The 16,040-nt window shown below is 42.3% G+C and overlaps 1 protein-coding gene across 2 annotated transcripts in view; it reads left to right on the forward strand.

Annotated features, from left to right (window-relative positions):
- B4GALT6 (beta-1,4-galactosyltransferase 6) overlaps positions 1–16,040 on the forward strand; it is a 68,179-nt gene that overhangs the window by 27,419 nt on the left and 24,720 nt on the right. For both annotated transcript variants that reach the window (XM_055324286.1, XM_055324287.1), the window contains exon 4: positions 2,172–2,285. In XM_055324286.1, the coding sequence (XP_055180261.1) occupies positions 2,172–2,285 (114 nt within the window). The remainder of the gene's footprint in view (positions 1–2,171; positions 2,286–16,040) is intronic.

A 16,040-nucleotide genomic window follows, 5' to 3' on the forward strand; every position in this document is an offset into this window, starting at 1 on the left:
TCTTTCAGTTGTAAATGGAAGACATCTAGAATATGGACCCCTAGCAGGGTCTTTATGCTCTTCATGTGTTCCTGGGATTACAAAGCAGTTGATGTCCACTGACTGCCCCTCTGCTTTGGCTTGGAGGGTTTTCCTTGTGAAGCGCTTTCCAGGCCTTCTCTGGAGAGAGCTCCTGGGAGAATTCTGTCACTGGGGCTTTCCCACTTTCCCACTTCCTGGAATAGGCCTTGGCGGTTGTACATCATTCGGCCCTACTCATCCTCTTGGGGTTTCCTGGCAATAAGTACACTTATCTCAAAGCCTTCCCTATGCCCTGCCAAATTCACAACTGCAATTTCCATGCAGTCCTCTGGAGTTGGGCCTTTGCGTCCAGCTGCTGTCTCCTTCTTGGTACCAGAATGCCTTGCCCTCTGCCTGTGTAGGGTCCCTTCCAGCAGGTGTGCCTGGGAGTGGGGGACTCACTTCACTGGAAGTGCCATCCTGGAGCCCAGGCGGCATCTGCCGTCCAGTCCATTTTGATGAAAGATGAATATCTAGGTTAGGCAAAAGGTATGCGAGGTCGGTGTTTAGTGTTCTTTGACTCTTATGTACTTCATGTTCAATTGCCAGATTTCTACCATTTTTCCGTAGGGAGAGCGTTTAGCTTTTACAGTTTAGTCAGGCGTGGGATTTTTACCTTTCGCCTTTTGCCTGCTGGTTCCTGCCAAACAGGCCTCTCTTTCAAGTCATATGCCTGTTCTCTTATCTGTTTGTATGCAGACCAGTTCAGACAGGAATAACTGTCATCAGAGTAGATTACTGGAGATTGAAAGAATATCTTTGCATTTTCCTAAAGTGTCTGCTAGAGCTTCATTTCCTGTGGGTACATGGTTTACGATCCAGGAGACAGACACTAGTTTAATCAGCTGTTTCCAGGTCTTGTCTCTTACTGCACATCACTCTCATTTTCCTAGATTAGCTTCCTTTCCCATAGAGGAAACCGACAGGTCATGGTTCTCAGGCTTGCATCTTAGGACCTTGTTCCAGAAAGGGCTGAAACATAATCCCTTTGGTTCCAGGTTCAAAATTCCTAAGGTTCTGAATGTCCCAGGTTAAGTCCTGTGCACAGCTCTAAACCAGTCACTCATAGCTCCAGCCATTGAATGTGTATATGGGCCAGGGATTGTTCTAAGCAATTTGTGCATTTCTTTTACTGAAATCTGAAAATGGCTACATTAGCTAGGCATGGATGAGAAGCTGTTGTCTTGCCTTGTACCACAAAGCTCATGCATGTTGGAACAAGGATTTTTTTTTTAAGATTTTATTTATGTATTCATGAGAGAGAGAGAGAGGCAGCCAGAGACACAGGCAGAGGGAGAAGCAGGCTCCATGCAGGGAGTCCGACACGGGACTCGATCCTGGGTCTCCAGGATCAGGCCCTGGGCTGAAGGCAGTGCTAAACCGCTGAGCCACCTGGGCTGCCCCAGGAGCAAGGATTTGAACTCCACATTTGACTGTGGCGCTCTAACCAGTGCCCTCTATGCTGTATAACTTGCAATATCTAAAGATAATGGACCTAATATAATACACAGCTTCAGGGCTCTCCAGGGACTACAGCCTATGAATTCAGAACCAGTAATTTGAAGATTTAAAATGGACTGTGTTATGGAAATAAGTTGAGTGGGTAAATCTCAGTTTTTTAAGTGTGGGGTGGTGAGAAAACATTGCTCCCACCCCTCAGCTCAGTGCTTACTAGAAGCATAGTGCTCTGGCTATGTGGTCGACCAGGATGCCCTTGGCTATTGATAGTGGAGAGGCTTCCCTGGTGTACTTCACATTCCCTTTTGATCTTGCTCATTCTGGGGAGGGATGGGAGCAGATGTTCTTGTATGGTCACAGATAAGCCTGCTCTCTCTGTATGCACAGATCAGGCCAGTCGGCTCTCTAGACTTGTCCCCGAGTTCCCTCGGGAAATCATGCTAAGGGGTCCTTTCCAGTAGCAGTGACGGGTGAGTGGAAGAGTAGCCACAGTAGCTGCATGTGCTTTTCTCTGGTTCTTTATAGATAATTGCTTTTAAGTACTTCTTCAGATTGCATATTGTGGGTCTTCTTACAGTGATAGTGACATATTTCATATGAGGAGCAAAGCACAAAGTAATTTTTGGGTTGTAACTTTTTTCTCTCTTTCCAAGATTATCCTGAAGGCAATAATTCAAGTGATTATCTTGTTCAAACAACAACATATCTTCCGGAAAACTTCACATATTCACCATATCTACCCTGCCCAGAAAAACTGCCTTATATGCGTAAGTGTCATCTAATTTTGGCTTAACTCTTTGCTTGGGTTATAATAAAGTAATAAAAACTACATGGTTTGACCACACTACACTCAGATCATTACTGTGGGTGCTAATGTTCATGTTATGTAGCATGTTACTTGATTGCTCTTTTTTTGACAAAGCATGTTTTGGAGGAGGAGGGAGATTGAAAAGCTAAAGAAAAAGCTCATCCTTTGCCCAGTAGTAACCTATATTGTGAGTTTAATATGTATTATTTGCAAGATATTATTTTTTACATAAATAGATGGTTAGAAAATTATTATATTTCAAAGGTTTTAGGAATTTTTATAAATGGTCTTAAAATTGCAATTCTTTCTATAATTTGCTTGCTTAATTTTTAAAGAACTATCCATGTTGATCCATTTATTTTCCTTAACTACCATAGAGTACATCTTTGAATAAATGTACCACATTTCATTTACCTGTTTCCCTGCTGATGGAAATTTAGGTTATTTCCACTTTTTTGCTATCATGAGGTAGTGCTATAGGGAGCAGCATAGTCCAGAGTTCTCTGCATATGGTGCAGCCTAGAACTGGAGTTGCTACATAGGCTCGCTTGCTTTTGTACCAAAGCAGCCGGACCAGTTTTTTTTTTTTTTTTTTTTAAGATTTTATTTTTTCATGAGAGATGCAGAGAGAGAGAGGCAGAGACACAGGCAGAGGGAGAAGCAGGCTCCCTGCAGGGAGCCCAATGCAGGACTTGATCCCTGGGTATCAGGGATCACGGCCTGAGCTGAAGGCAGGCGCTCAACTGCTGAGCCACCCAGGCATCCCATGAATATATCATTTTGATGTGGATGGACTTTTCTAATATATTAAATAAAAAAAATCTCATTGTTTGAATTTTCACTGTTCTCATTACTAGTGGGTTTGAGTAAATGTTTTTTTAAAATATTTATTTGTTTATTTTAGAGAGAGAGCACGCATGAGTAGGGGGAGGAGTAAAGGGAGAGGGAGAGAGAGAATCTCTAGCAGACTCCCCACCAAACATGGAGCCCATGCAGAGCTCAACCCAAGACCCTGAGATCATGACCTGAGCTGAAATCAAGAGTCAGGACAGTTAACTGACTAAGCCACGCAGATGTTCCTCGAGTAACTTTTGATGTGTTTGTAATTTTGAATATTTTCTTCTGTGACTCAGTTGTGTGCTTTGTCAGTTTCATATTGGTTAATTAGATTTTCATATTGATTAAGATTCTTTACATGTATTCCAACAGTGACCTATATGTGGTATAATGGCTTTTCACAGTCCCTGCCTTGTCTTTTCATTTTCTTCATGGAATCTTTTATTTTATGGACATTTAAAGTTATGACATTTTCAAGTGTATCAATCAGATTATTTAAAGTTTTTCTTTTTCTGTCTTAAGAAAGCTTTCTTTATTACTCGAAGGCCATACAAATAGTCTTACTTCCTTCTAACAGTTTTACCATTTTGTCTTTAAGTTTTGTGCATAATATGAGATAGCAAGCAAGATAATGTATTTTAAAAACATATTTTTTTCAAAATTATGAAGATAGTACATCCTCATTGAAAAGGCCACTATAATCATTCAGAAGCCATAGGGCTATTATTTTGGCATTTTTTTCTTTGTAGCCCCCCATTTTAAGCATGCTATTTACATATAAGCTTGTATGTTGATTTTTATATAATTAAAATGTTAAATAAATATTCTTTTGAATTACTTGTTTATCCCTGGGTTCTAAAGTACCCAGTTCTAAATGTGTTTTTTATCTCTCTACATGGGTATTCTTTATTGAGGAAACTAGCCTTTGCCCATCATATTTGTAGGAGTTTTTTCAGTTGATTGTTGGTAAATTGTTGATATTGCATATCTATAATAAAATGAGCCATCTTTTAATGTCATGTAAGGCCATGGTTCTCAAATTTTGGGATAAGTCAGAATCAGCTGGATATTCTTTTATTCATTTATTTTTAATTTTTAAAAATTATTTATTTTACATATTTTTAATTTAAATTCAATTAATTAACATAGAGTATATTATTAGTTTCAGAAGTAGAGGTCAGTGATTCACCAGTCTTCTATAATACCCAGTGTTTATTACATCATGTGTCTTCCTTAATGCCCATCACCCAGTTACCCCATCCTCCCACTCCCTTGGATAGTCTTTTAAAATACAGGTTATTGTGCTCTACCTTCAGAGTTCAGACACAGTAGATCTTGAGTAAGTCTGAGAATTTTCATTTCTAACTAGTTCCTAGGTGCTTGTCATTCTTGGACTACACTGGAGATCCACGAATCTAGAACAGATCCTGGCTATACTGAGTCTGGGAATCTTTTATAATTCTTGGTCCCATCCTCTAAGTGATTTTATTAATCTGAGAGGGGGCATGAGTATTTACAAAAAATTCTCAGTTGATTCTAATCTTGCTATCTCCTGTCTTATGGTAGAGAATGAAGCTGTGATTTTTGTGGCTATATATTTGTCATTACTTTATTATTGTAGCCTTGGTTTTCTAAAAATGAATGTTTTTGTCTCTGCAGTACTGAAACCACTAAGTAATGTTCTGTTGAAATATTGATTATAATAATTTCATTTTCATAATTTGCATATTCAAGGATTTATAGTTTTAGGAAATCTTTCTGTTCTTGGTTTAGTTACCATTTTCTTAATTACTGCTTTATGGGTACTAATTAAAGTCTGTTTCAAAGCATTTGCCTGCCAGGCCTTCCTAGTAGCCCTGTTTTCCTCCTGTCCCATAACTTATAATTGCTCCTGTCCTAGTGCTTGAGAGATTGTGTCAGGACTGTGAGGCATTGCCTTTTCATCTAATGTCCTGGTGCTGCTTGTGTTCCGTCAGGCTTGTGTTCTTCACAAGAGAAGATCACACTGGTTTGGTGAGCCACCTTTTCACAGAAGACCTCCTCATGGGCTGCTGGCATGGGGTCTGGCATCAACCCTACATCCAATTAGAAAATTGGCCACATACGAATGACTACTTAGAAAGGGGCCTATGCATACAGCCAACATAATGAGACTTCTTCCAAGAGACCCTTGCGTGGGCCATCCAGTAGAACCTCTTCACTTAGTCATGTGATCTCTGCAAAACAGAGCCTCACTTTACCTATCTACAAAATATGGGAGTATAGTAACAATTTCACAGTGTTGCAAGGATTCCCTTTCCTTCTAACTGCTTTGATAGAGCCAGAGTTTGTAATAATTAAGGGAATGAGAAATCTGGGAGCAATGGGTGGAGTTAAGGGATTTTATACTTAGCTATCCATCTCTAATTTTTTTTTTTAATGAACAGGTTATTTCTCATCCATAATAGAGAACATCATACTGAAATACCTACATGTAAAATCTTATTATAATATTATACAAAATAATTAAATACAATACTTCCCTAAATAATAGTTAAAGGAGGTCTGTGTAGGAATACCACCTTGATGAAAACTGTCCAAGTATGAATGATACCTAATTTTCCTATATTCACCAAAAGTGAAGTTAAGGCTTAAAATTGGTGTGTTTGATTATCTAGCTGTAACTTCCTTTTTATTTTTCTCTAGTGTAGTGGTGGGACTGGCAACACTGGCTTGCCATAAATATAACATTGGTAGTTTTCCAATTGGAATTTAGATAAAATTGATTTGATGGATTTCAGCAATATTTTACATTCAATTACACTCTATTTTAATATGAGTTATTTATACAGTATGAGTGACTTCCATGTCACTGTTTATATTTGTAGATTCTCCAGAGGGCTAATCCACTTTCAGCCTTCTTAAACCTTTTTTGAAGATTTTATTTATTTATTTATTTGAGAAAGAGAGAAAGCGAGACAACACAAGCATTGGGGAAGGGTGGAGAGAGAAGTAGGCTCCTCACTGAGCAGAGTTCAATGCTGCACGACTAAATCCCAGGACCCTGGGATCATGATCTGAGCCAAAGGCAGATGCTCAACTGGCTGAGCCACCCAGGCACCCTGCAGCTTTCTTAAATTTATGTGAGACTCTCCATGCTGCAAAGTAAAGAAGAAATTTCACTTTATTTAGAGCTAGAAAATAATAAGTGCTTAGAGTGGATGTTTTGATTTTTCTGAGTGAAGTAGAGCTAGAAAATGTCATTCATATACTTTGCATTAAAATGAAGACAGGCTTACCTGGAGTTTTCTTATCTTTTAACTCTTAATTCAAATAAAATACATTTGCAGCAACTTTCATATATTTTGTTCTTACTGTTTGTGGAATAGTTTTCTTTATGGTTTGACCCTGATAATTGCTATAGTTGTTAGACTTAGGAACATAACACAAGCTGTAAGGATTTTTTGAGAAGAGTTTAAATAATTCAAATGAAAATCAGCAAAGAGGGAAAAGGTAGATACACTTCAGAATGCTCAAAGAATGCTTAATGTGACAAACCATTATGCATGTATTTATTGTCAAAAGAGAGGTGGGAGCCATTTTAGAGTAAGCCATGACTGCGTATGTAGTGGCCTTGGGTTGTTCACAGGGACAGGCAGAGGAGAAACAAAGCTGAATTCTATCAGCCAGAGCAGGTAACACACTCAGAGAAAGGCAGTGTGCTCATTGCTATGAATGGGTTACTGTGTGTTAGTAGGAGTCAGTGGTTCATTCTAGAAGGGAAAGGAGACGTCAGTGAGAGGGGATGTTGTAATTGGGTCTTGCAAGGTTGTTCAGTAGGTAGTTGAGGTAACCAGTGTCAAAGCATGAAAGGTTCTGTGTTTTGAGAATAGAGGATGGTCTGCTGTGACCAGGGCAGGTATGTGCGAGGGCGTGTGGACAGTGAGTCTGGACGGGGAGGTGAGGGGCCTTGAGGGCATCTGGGTTCCACAAATCCCTGGGCATCCATGAGTGAGACCTTAGAGGGAGCAGAGCCCCTGGACATACATGCCAAGGGTTAATTTATGGCCTGTGTGCATATCTTAGGGTGAGAGTGCGCAGCTTTCAAAAGGTCAGGGGCAAAAAAAGGATAAAACAAAATACCACTGCTTTAAGCAGATGAATAATGTGACTAAGATGGTATTCAGAAAGATTATTGTGATGTCAAGTTGAAAAATGGCTGAGAATGGGAAAATATTAGAATCTGGAAGACCAGTGAGAAGCTTTCTGAGGGGGCCAAGAGGAATGACAAGAGCAAATTACAAGGCCAGGGCATTGGAGAGAGAGGGTGGGGCACCAAAGAGAAGCGCCAAGGGGTGCCATTGGCCAGATGAGGTGACCAACTGAGGGATCAGGGTTCATGAGCAGGTTTCTGGCTTGGTGACTGTTAACTGAGACATGTAATGCAGGATAAACATCACATTTGGAGAATGGGGAAGTTAATGAGGAAGTTAGAGTTGGGCCCATTTTATTTAAAGCTCAGGAGAGTTGATGTGGGGTCTGAATTTCATCAGAGAGATAAAGGCTGGAAATAGAGGAAGAGAGACAGGAATACCGAGATTGGGTCCCTGGAGAATACTGGCACTTGCGGGGCTGGGGGGTCATCAGTAGAAGAAGGGAAACAGTCAGGGGCATGGAGGAACCCGAAAATGTGCTCCCAGAGGCCAACGAGTACAGAGTTTCAAGAAGAGACTGTTCTGTCTTGTGACATGCATGAAGAAAGCAGGGTCACAGCAAGCACAGTCTCAGTAGAGAGGTAGGGTAAGAGGCAAAACATACTGTCAGGAGAAATGACTCCAAGGTGTATGAAAACTAGTTGGTTAAAAAAAATTAGTAGAAAAGGGAAGCAGAAGGGGGTAAAGTATCTGGAAGAGGTGAGGGTGAGGGAAGAACTATTTGGGGAAATGCGGACCTGAGCAAGTTTTAGGCATCACAGAGAGACAAGATATGGGGAGCCAGATTCTGGAGAAACTTACAGGGAACAGAAATACGCTCAGGTCAAAGAATTAGCCTTGGAAAATAGGAACCGCTTCTCCCCTGAGGGAGAACAGTTCATTTGGAGATGAGGTGGAGAAAGTGAAGGGGTTCATGCCTGTTGCTTCTGTGTTCCTAATAAAATGAGAGGCCACATACATATGAGAGGATTACCAGGAAGCACTGAGCAGCATGAAAGGTAGAGGTAAATATTTAAAAAGTTGTTGCAGGGAATGAAAAGTAGAGTCAACTAATCATAAATTAAAGGTGACTAACTGGTTAGCCAAGAGAGCCCTCTACACACCAACCCTAGAGGGTTAAAATGCACAAATATTATGACACTTGTTCTTGTTGAGAGCTTACTTTTTTCAAGATAGTGTGTTAGGTACTATCCCTTACGATGAGATTAGTGTATGTGCTTATGTGATTTTTCTTTAGTGGTATTTATTGGACAGAGGATTCAAGCATGGACAGTTATTGATCAGGTGTGTCGGGTCAGGAAGAGAGGGGAAGTAATAGTATGTGTGAGTGAATAGGTGTGGCTTAGTCCTAAGCCCTTTTGGGCTGCTAAAACAAAAATACCATAGACTGAATGGCTTAAACAAGAAGTATTTATTTTACAGTCTCGGAGACTAAAAGTGTTAAGATCAAAGTACTAGCAGATTCAGGGTCTGGTGAGGGCCTAATTCTTGGTTCACAAATGGCCATCCTCTCACTATGTCCTCACATGGTGGAAGGGGTGAAGGATCCCTCTGGGATCTCTTTTATAAGGCCCCTAATCCTCTTTATGAAGGCTTTGTCCTCATGACCTAATCACCTTCCAAAGGCCCCTCCTCCTGATACTATCCTGTTGAGGGTTAGGATTTCAACATATGAATTTTAGAGGACATGAACATTCAGTCCATTACAAGGTGCCGTCATTGGGTAAAACTCATGGAGCAGTGTTTCTAGAAGTGTGGTCTGGGGATCATTCACACCGGAAGCAGCTCCAGATACTGGTTAAAAATGTAAGCCTCTAAACCAAACTCCAGATCCATAGAGAACATCAGATTTCCAGGTTGCAAACCCCAGAATACAGTTTCACCCTCAGGCAGTCCTCAGAAAACCTGGGTGGCCAGAGTTAGCTTTAGGGGCTGAGCCGCCACAATGAGGCCCAGACTACTGTGTGAAGCATCTCTTGCTTTCACTCAGCTGAGGTCATAGATTCCACCACAGTGCTCAGCTCTGGAGACCAGAGGTGCCCCTAAAGCTAGAAGCTTCTGCTGTCACTGTGTTTATGAAAAGGTAGTTTTGTAAAGTGCCCATGTCCTCATGTTATTCTCCTCTGTTTTAATGTTCGTGCTGGTATATGTGGTTACGTGACTGCTCCTAGCTGCTAGGGAGGATGGGAAAGTGGGTTTTAGCTTCTTCCTCTGGAAGGCAGGACTCAGTGATCGGCAATTCCAGCAGGTGAAATGTGTTCACATAAAGCTGGGTGGCTGCAAACGTAATCCAGGGGTGTCTACTGACCTAGGAGCTTTGAGAATGGGGCCAGTAACCTTCATTCTAAACAGCCATGCTCGATGATTCTTAGCCATACCACCAAATTTAGTGAGCTGCTTTATTAAAAGACCAGATAGATGGGAAAAATGAGGATCTAGCAGAGAAATTTTTTTTTTTTTTTTTTTTTTTTTTTTTTAGCAGAGAAAATTTTAAGCTAGAGCTGACTGGCTTTCAACTTTGACACTGCTAGTCATTCTAGGTGACAGTGAAGCTTAGGGAATGAATACAGATCCGGGCTTATAAGGATGATGTACAGGAAGGGGAGAGGGGACAGTCCCTCCTTGCCAGTAAACAAGGTTGGGTGTTAGAAGGTGGTATGATTAGCAATCATGAACTTCAAAGGAGGTCAATTTATGAAAGAAGAAAGTAAACATTTTTTTGTAAAGTGTAAGTGTAAGTCTGCAGAATACCTTCTTTTATCCCTGACTCTAAGACTATGGACCTAGGAAAGTGAGCACTTAGCACAGTTTTAAAGGAAGAACACTTGTTCATTTAAGATGAGGAGTGAGGTGGTATTCTAGAAAAAACACTGAGGTGCTGCATATGGAAATTTCTTGGTGATGAAATGGTTCCAGAAATCCTGGGAGGAGTATATGACATACCGTATTTTCTTTACAAGACACATCATTATTTTATAATGACTTTTGGGAACAAGGAAGCAGCAGTCCATTAAATGCACACATTGTGAGTTATGTCCCTATGTCAGGATGCTAAAACATATACAAGTGCATGTGTCAGAGTTGAAGAAATAAGTAATAGTTGTGAATTATGACACTGGAGGAGGTTGTCAGCTTCTCAATAGTCAGGGATGAGGAGAACCATTTGGAAGAATGTGATAAAAGCTGTGAGGCTTTCAGGGGTGGATTAAAGGCTCATTGGGTGGGTTAGAAGGGAAAAGTGGGGACAAAAAGCAAAGATTGTTACCTGGATGCTCCAGTTAGTCATTCAGAGTAAAGCGAGACAAAACCATAAGTGTAAGGTGTCATGGGCAGGGGATGAGAATTTGGGCTTTCTGGGGGCTATTGTTTTGGGTCATCTACATGTGGGACACCTTTGGCACAAATGTCTTATAGGTATAGTTCAACACCTGATGGAGCCAAGGGGTGGGGATACAGGTAGGAAGGAAAAGCAGAAGAAAGAGAGGTGAGAAAGAATTTGAACATGGCTGGCTTCGCCCTTCCTACCCATTCATTGATTTGTTCATTCATTTGCCCAATGTCCAGGCATTCTGGGCACATGGATGGTTCAGTCTGTTAAGCATCCGACTCTTGGCTTTGGCTCAAGTCATGATCTCAGGGTCATGAGGTTGAGCCCTGCATCAGGCTCTATGCTCAGTAAGGAGTCTGCTTGAGAATCTGTCTCCCCCCACACACATACCTCGCCCTCTCCCTGCTTGCATGCTCTCTCTAAATAAATAAGTAAAATCTTAAAAAAAAAAATCTTAGATTTGGTCACTTCAGGAGTAGTTGAATTAGAAATTGTGTAAACAGACACAAAATTCCAGAAGTTGAGAAGCCTAAGTAATTCCCCATTGGGAATAGGCAGTTTCTAGGGTTGGTTCCAAGGCGGGCAGTGGGTAACAGGGGACAAGATGACTGATATAACCAATAAGCCTTGAGCTGTGCTCAGGCAGCAGCCCAGAGGGTAAGGGAGAGTATGTGCTCTCTTATCGTAAAAATCATTTTTTTACTTTGGAGTGAAATTCACCCGATAGGATATTTCTTCAGGAAATTCAGGTCTTTCTCAACACTGTCATCAGATCGTTAGGCTGTGCACATTTGAAACCCTAAGGGTAAAGTGGTGATAAAAAGCCAGGTTATCTAGAATTAGACTTTAGATACCAAGAAATAGATCATAGGCCCTAAACCAAGTGCAGTAGTCATGGAAAGCTGTTGATTTATAGGGAAAACAACTCTCTGGCTAGAGATAATATCTTACTTGAAATGTAAGAAAAAAATGTAAACATAGGTAATTCATATGTACTGACTATTCTTTTAAGAATTATACATATATATTTTTTATTTTTTTAAAGATTTTATTTTAAAAAAAGATTTTATTTATTTATTCATGATAGACGTAGAGAGAGAGGGGGGTGGGCAGAGACATGGGCAGAGGGAGAAGCAGGCTCCATGCCGGGAGCCTGACACGGGACTCGATCCCGGGACTCCAGGATCAACTCCTGGGCCAAAGGCAGGCGCTAAACCACTGAACCACCCAGGGATCCCCAAGAATTATATTTTAATAGAAGGGGGGATCCCTGGATGGCTCAGTGGTTTAGTGCCTGCCATCAGCCCAGCCCAGGGCATAGTCATGGAGTCCCGGGATCGAGTCCCACATTGGGCTCCCTGCATGGAGCCTGCTTCTCTCTCTGCCTGTGTCTCTCCCTCTCTCTGTGTCTCTCATGAATAAATAAATAAAATCTTAAAAAAAAAAAAAAGAAAAAAAGTAATATCTTAAGTCATGTCATGTGATATGTTACAATGCACACTTCCATGAGCCTATAGTCTGGGCCTGCATGTACCTCACAGACCCCAGACCCATTGAGGTTTCCAAACTGTGTGGTATTGTATTATCACATGTCTTGCTAATTCAGCATTAAGAAATTATAGTAAATGTTGTACATAATCAATGATGCAAGTAAGTTTTTCTCAGATGTGGAAGAAATAGTTTGGCAAGCAGGCTTTGTTGCCAAGACTAATGGATAGCTTACAGTTGACTCTCATTCCTCCACTTGGCCCTCTAGCTAACTGGCAGCCCCTCCTCTTTTCAGGCACTCAGTTCTGTTCTTCCCTTTCTAATCCCACTTCTGTCTTCCAAACAATGAAAATCAAGATTTGATAATTACGTTATTTATATTTGTGTGCTGATAGCACTGCCAGATAAATTGATTTCAGCAAATAGATTTATTTTTCGACCTTTTAATTCCTAACTGGGGAAAGAGCACACTTTCTCATTGGAATAGCACAGGCACGGAGTGAAGCTTGGGGATTCTCTGTGGAGTTCAGTGGCTCCTTCTGTTGCCCTTGAAATCTCAACAAATGAAATAAAGGGGGCTAGCCTGCCTGATTGCCTAATTCATTACAAGTAAGAAAGATGTATCCTCTCCTGGTTTTAAAGCCCCAGAACACTTCTTTGAGTGAAACTTGAGGGCACATCCAGTATGTAAAGGGGGTGAAAGTAGCTTTAGTGAGTGCGGTGGTGGGAGAACCTAAAGTCCTCCCTGACCACAGGCTCTCCTTGAGAGATTTTTTTCTCTTGAGGTTTGTTTGGGAACCACATCACCAGCAGTTCAGCTGCTCAGTGCCTCTTCTTGCCTATTCTCTGTAATATGCCCCTTCCCTTCACTTTCTGTGCATGAGATCTTTTCCCCAATACCATGTGTTGAGGAGAGGGAGCTAGTGTATTAAGAATATGCAGATTATGACCTGCTGAATGAGGGGGCACAAGCCACCCACATGGGGTTGGCATCCGACTTCCCACTTTGGGGAAATGAAACCCATGGGGTCCTTTTGACTGAGGGTGCGGTTTCAGTATACCCACCCAAAGGAAGTAGAGTCACAAGATTTACTTATGTACAGATCCCAGAAGCAAGGGGGCGCAGTGAACTGGGGGAAGGCAGTCCTGTTCCAGGTTGAGTGAGCAGGAGGTAGAGCAAGGTAGCCAGCACCTATCACTTACAGGGTGGTTGGGGCAGAGGTCATTTAACTTTTTGTGGACTTCATTCTAAGTGGTAATTTTAATATGTGCCTGGCAAAAGCAAAGCAGGAATTTATGACAGAAATCCTAAACTGAAGTCCTTATCTAAGTATCCAGACTCTGGGTGTGAGCAGGGTTATCATACTTCGAAATGCCTAGGCAGCAACTCAGAAAAACAAAGTTGTTTTTTCAGAAGAACAATAGTTGTTTTTCTCATCACAATTGACTCCATAATGCCTAGACATTAATCTTTAGGGAAAATCATAGGCACTGCCTGGACAGCAGAGATATTACAAGCCACTGGGAGGGTTTTGGTCACCCAGAGCATGAAACACTTGAACAAAGCAAAAATGCCAGTCAACAATACCAATAGACAAACAGCAATTTAAAATGCTGTCCGTAACCACCACCCCAGTTTGTTGGGGTCCAGCCAAGAAAATAAACCAAAGCCCCAGAAAAGGCTAAAGTAGACATTTGATCAAACACTTGGATGAGATTATGGAATATTTGTACCTGTAGGCCCATATTTTATAAATTTGTCTGAAGCATTCCAGAACTATTAATATACATGTAGCAGGTGGGCTTGCCAGCACTTACGGCTCCTTCCCTGGCCAGTAGGTAAGCTAAAATTGAATGGTAATCTAGAACTGTCTGTGCTAAAGAATCATGTTGTTGTATCAGGGCTAGTCTTTGGTGTGATAGCCCAGTGTGTTCAGTGGGGTGGCTGACAGGTTGGTGTTTGTCTTAATAAGTTAAGTTGTCCTTGTGTGCCAGCACCTATCCCAGTCCCAGTGAGGGTTAGCAGCAGACCTCGGCCTGATGTAAAGGGGCTAAATTCTGTCTGCTTTTGACGTGATGGGGCAGAGTGATGGATGGGGTCTGTTCAGTGTTTTGTAAGGGTAGCTCCAGGGAGATTGAAGTTCATTGGTAGGCGTAGATGGGACTCTTGGGGCCTGGCACGGAGGCAGTTACTTTGGAGGTTGAGTGATGAAGTGGACATACGGAGAGCCACATGGGTGATGGCCCAAGGGCACTGGACCCACAGTGGACACGAACTGCTTAATCAGGGAAGCCAAAATAAGTTGGAGGGTCCCCCTGGATGGTTGGGCCTTGAGGGCCAAGACCATAGGGGTGGTTCTCCTTGGGACAAGGTGTAGATCATACTCATCCATGCGGTGGTGGTGCCTGGGCAGATATGGAAGAGTATAAAGGGCCCGGGGGGAGGGGGGAGGGGCTCCTGCCAAGTATCACATAGTGTACTGCAAAATGTCCTGCATGAAGGCAGTGAGCATCAGAGAGGCCCAGCAAGCCATAGGGATGCATGGGGCCCTTCTGCTGGTCGAATGGGAACGGGGTCAGTAAATCAGCTTGGTAGGCCACTAACTTGGAAACAGCCTTCACTGAGCCTGGTAACATGCCTGACAATTATAGCGACCCCCCAAAATGAGCTCTGATTTCTGCCTATTGTATACAAATATTAAGACTGTTGGAAGGCTTGAATGGGAGGAACTGTCTATTATGTGTGTCCCAGTGGATAATTAGAGAACTTATATTGGTGATTGGCCCCCAGAGGAGAGACAAGTTCCAGGGAACTGCTGGGTTTATAGGGCAGTGGCCTTGGTAGTTTCCACTCTCGGAGGTCAGAGTATGGGACCCCAGTTCCTGCTGCCAGGGCTGGAGGATTCTAAGTGGTGATAGCATTTGCCCTCATGAAATTGCCTCTAGAATTGCCTCATGCATTGCCTCTAGAAAACCTTTTTCTAGAAAACCAATACCTCATGGTGGGCTGGCAGTCTTTTGGAGACCCTACAAAGCCTGAGCAAAGGCTTCAGACTTGTATTGGAGCTGTCTTGGATTAGAGACCCCTGATCTCCAGAGCTGCCCACACAGAGGAGCCTGTTAGTCATTGTATGAGGGAGGAAGCTGATTCCAGGAGCCGCCCCTCCAGGGAGACTGATAAGGGGCCTGGAAGCCCTACTAGCTGAAGGAGCAGAGGGGCCATTTGCTTTTATTGGGCAGACAAGATTTGGCCTTCAGGGAAATTATCTTTTTCATGTCTTCTAGCTACATCACTGATGTGGTCTAGTGCCTTTTATGCTGTATATCACCTTGTTGTGAATTGTAACAGTATGGTCTTATAATTGAGAGGGGAGCTTCAAGAAGAACTCCTTAGGGGCACCTGGTCGGGGGGAGCTCAGTTGGTGAAACCTCAAACTCTTGGTTTTGGCTCAAATCATGATCTTAGGGTTGTGGGATCCAGCAAGGTGGCTCCCTGCAGTGGGGAGCCTGCTTCCTTTCTCTCTCTCCCTCAGCCCCTCCCCTCATCCATTCTCATTCTTTTTGTTTCAAAAATAAAATCAGTCTTTAAAGAAAGAACTCCTTAGATTCTGGCCTGAAGGGCACCTTCTGGGTTGGAAGTGGTCCTGGGGGGGTCTGTGGAAGCATTATATACCCATTGATCCTTCCCAATTTTACATAAGAGGAGGTATGCTTCATCTAGTCTTGTCCACTCACAGTGAACCTGAGCTATAATAACTGTGATGGATAGAATGGCCTGGTGCCAAGCCATAGAAACTCAGGTTAGGAGAAGCAGAGCTGCTTTCTCCTTTTCCCTGCAGACTCCAGAGCTTGTGGGGGAGGTCTCTTC

This window comes from Nyctereutes procyonoides, unplaced genomic scaffold, assembly GCF_905146905.1.
Source record: "Nyctereutes procyonoides isolate TBG_1078 unplaced genomic scaffold, NYPRO_anot_genome, whole genome shotgun sequence".
Classification (NCBI taxonomy): domain Eukaryota; kingdom Metazoa; phylum Chordata; class Mammalia; order Carnivora; family Canidae; genus Nyctereutes; species Nyctereutes procyonoides.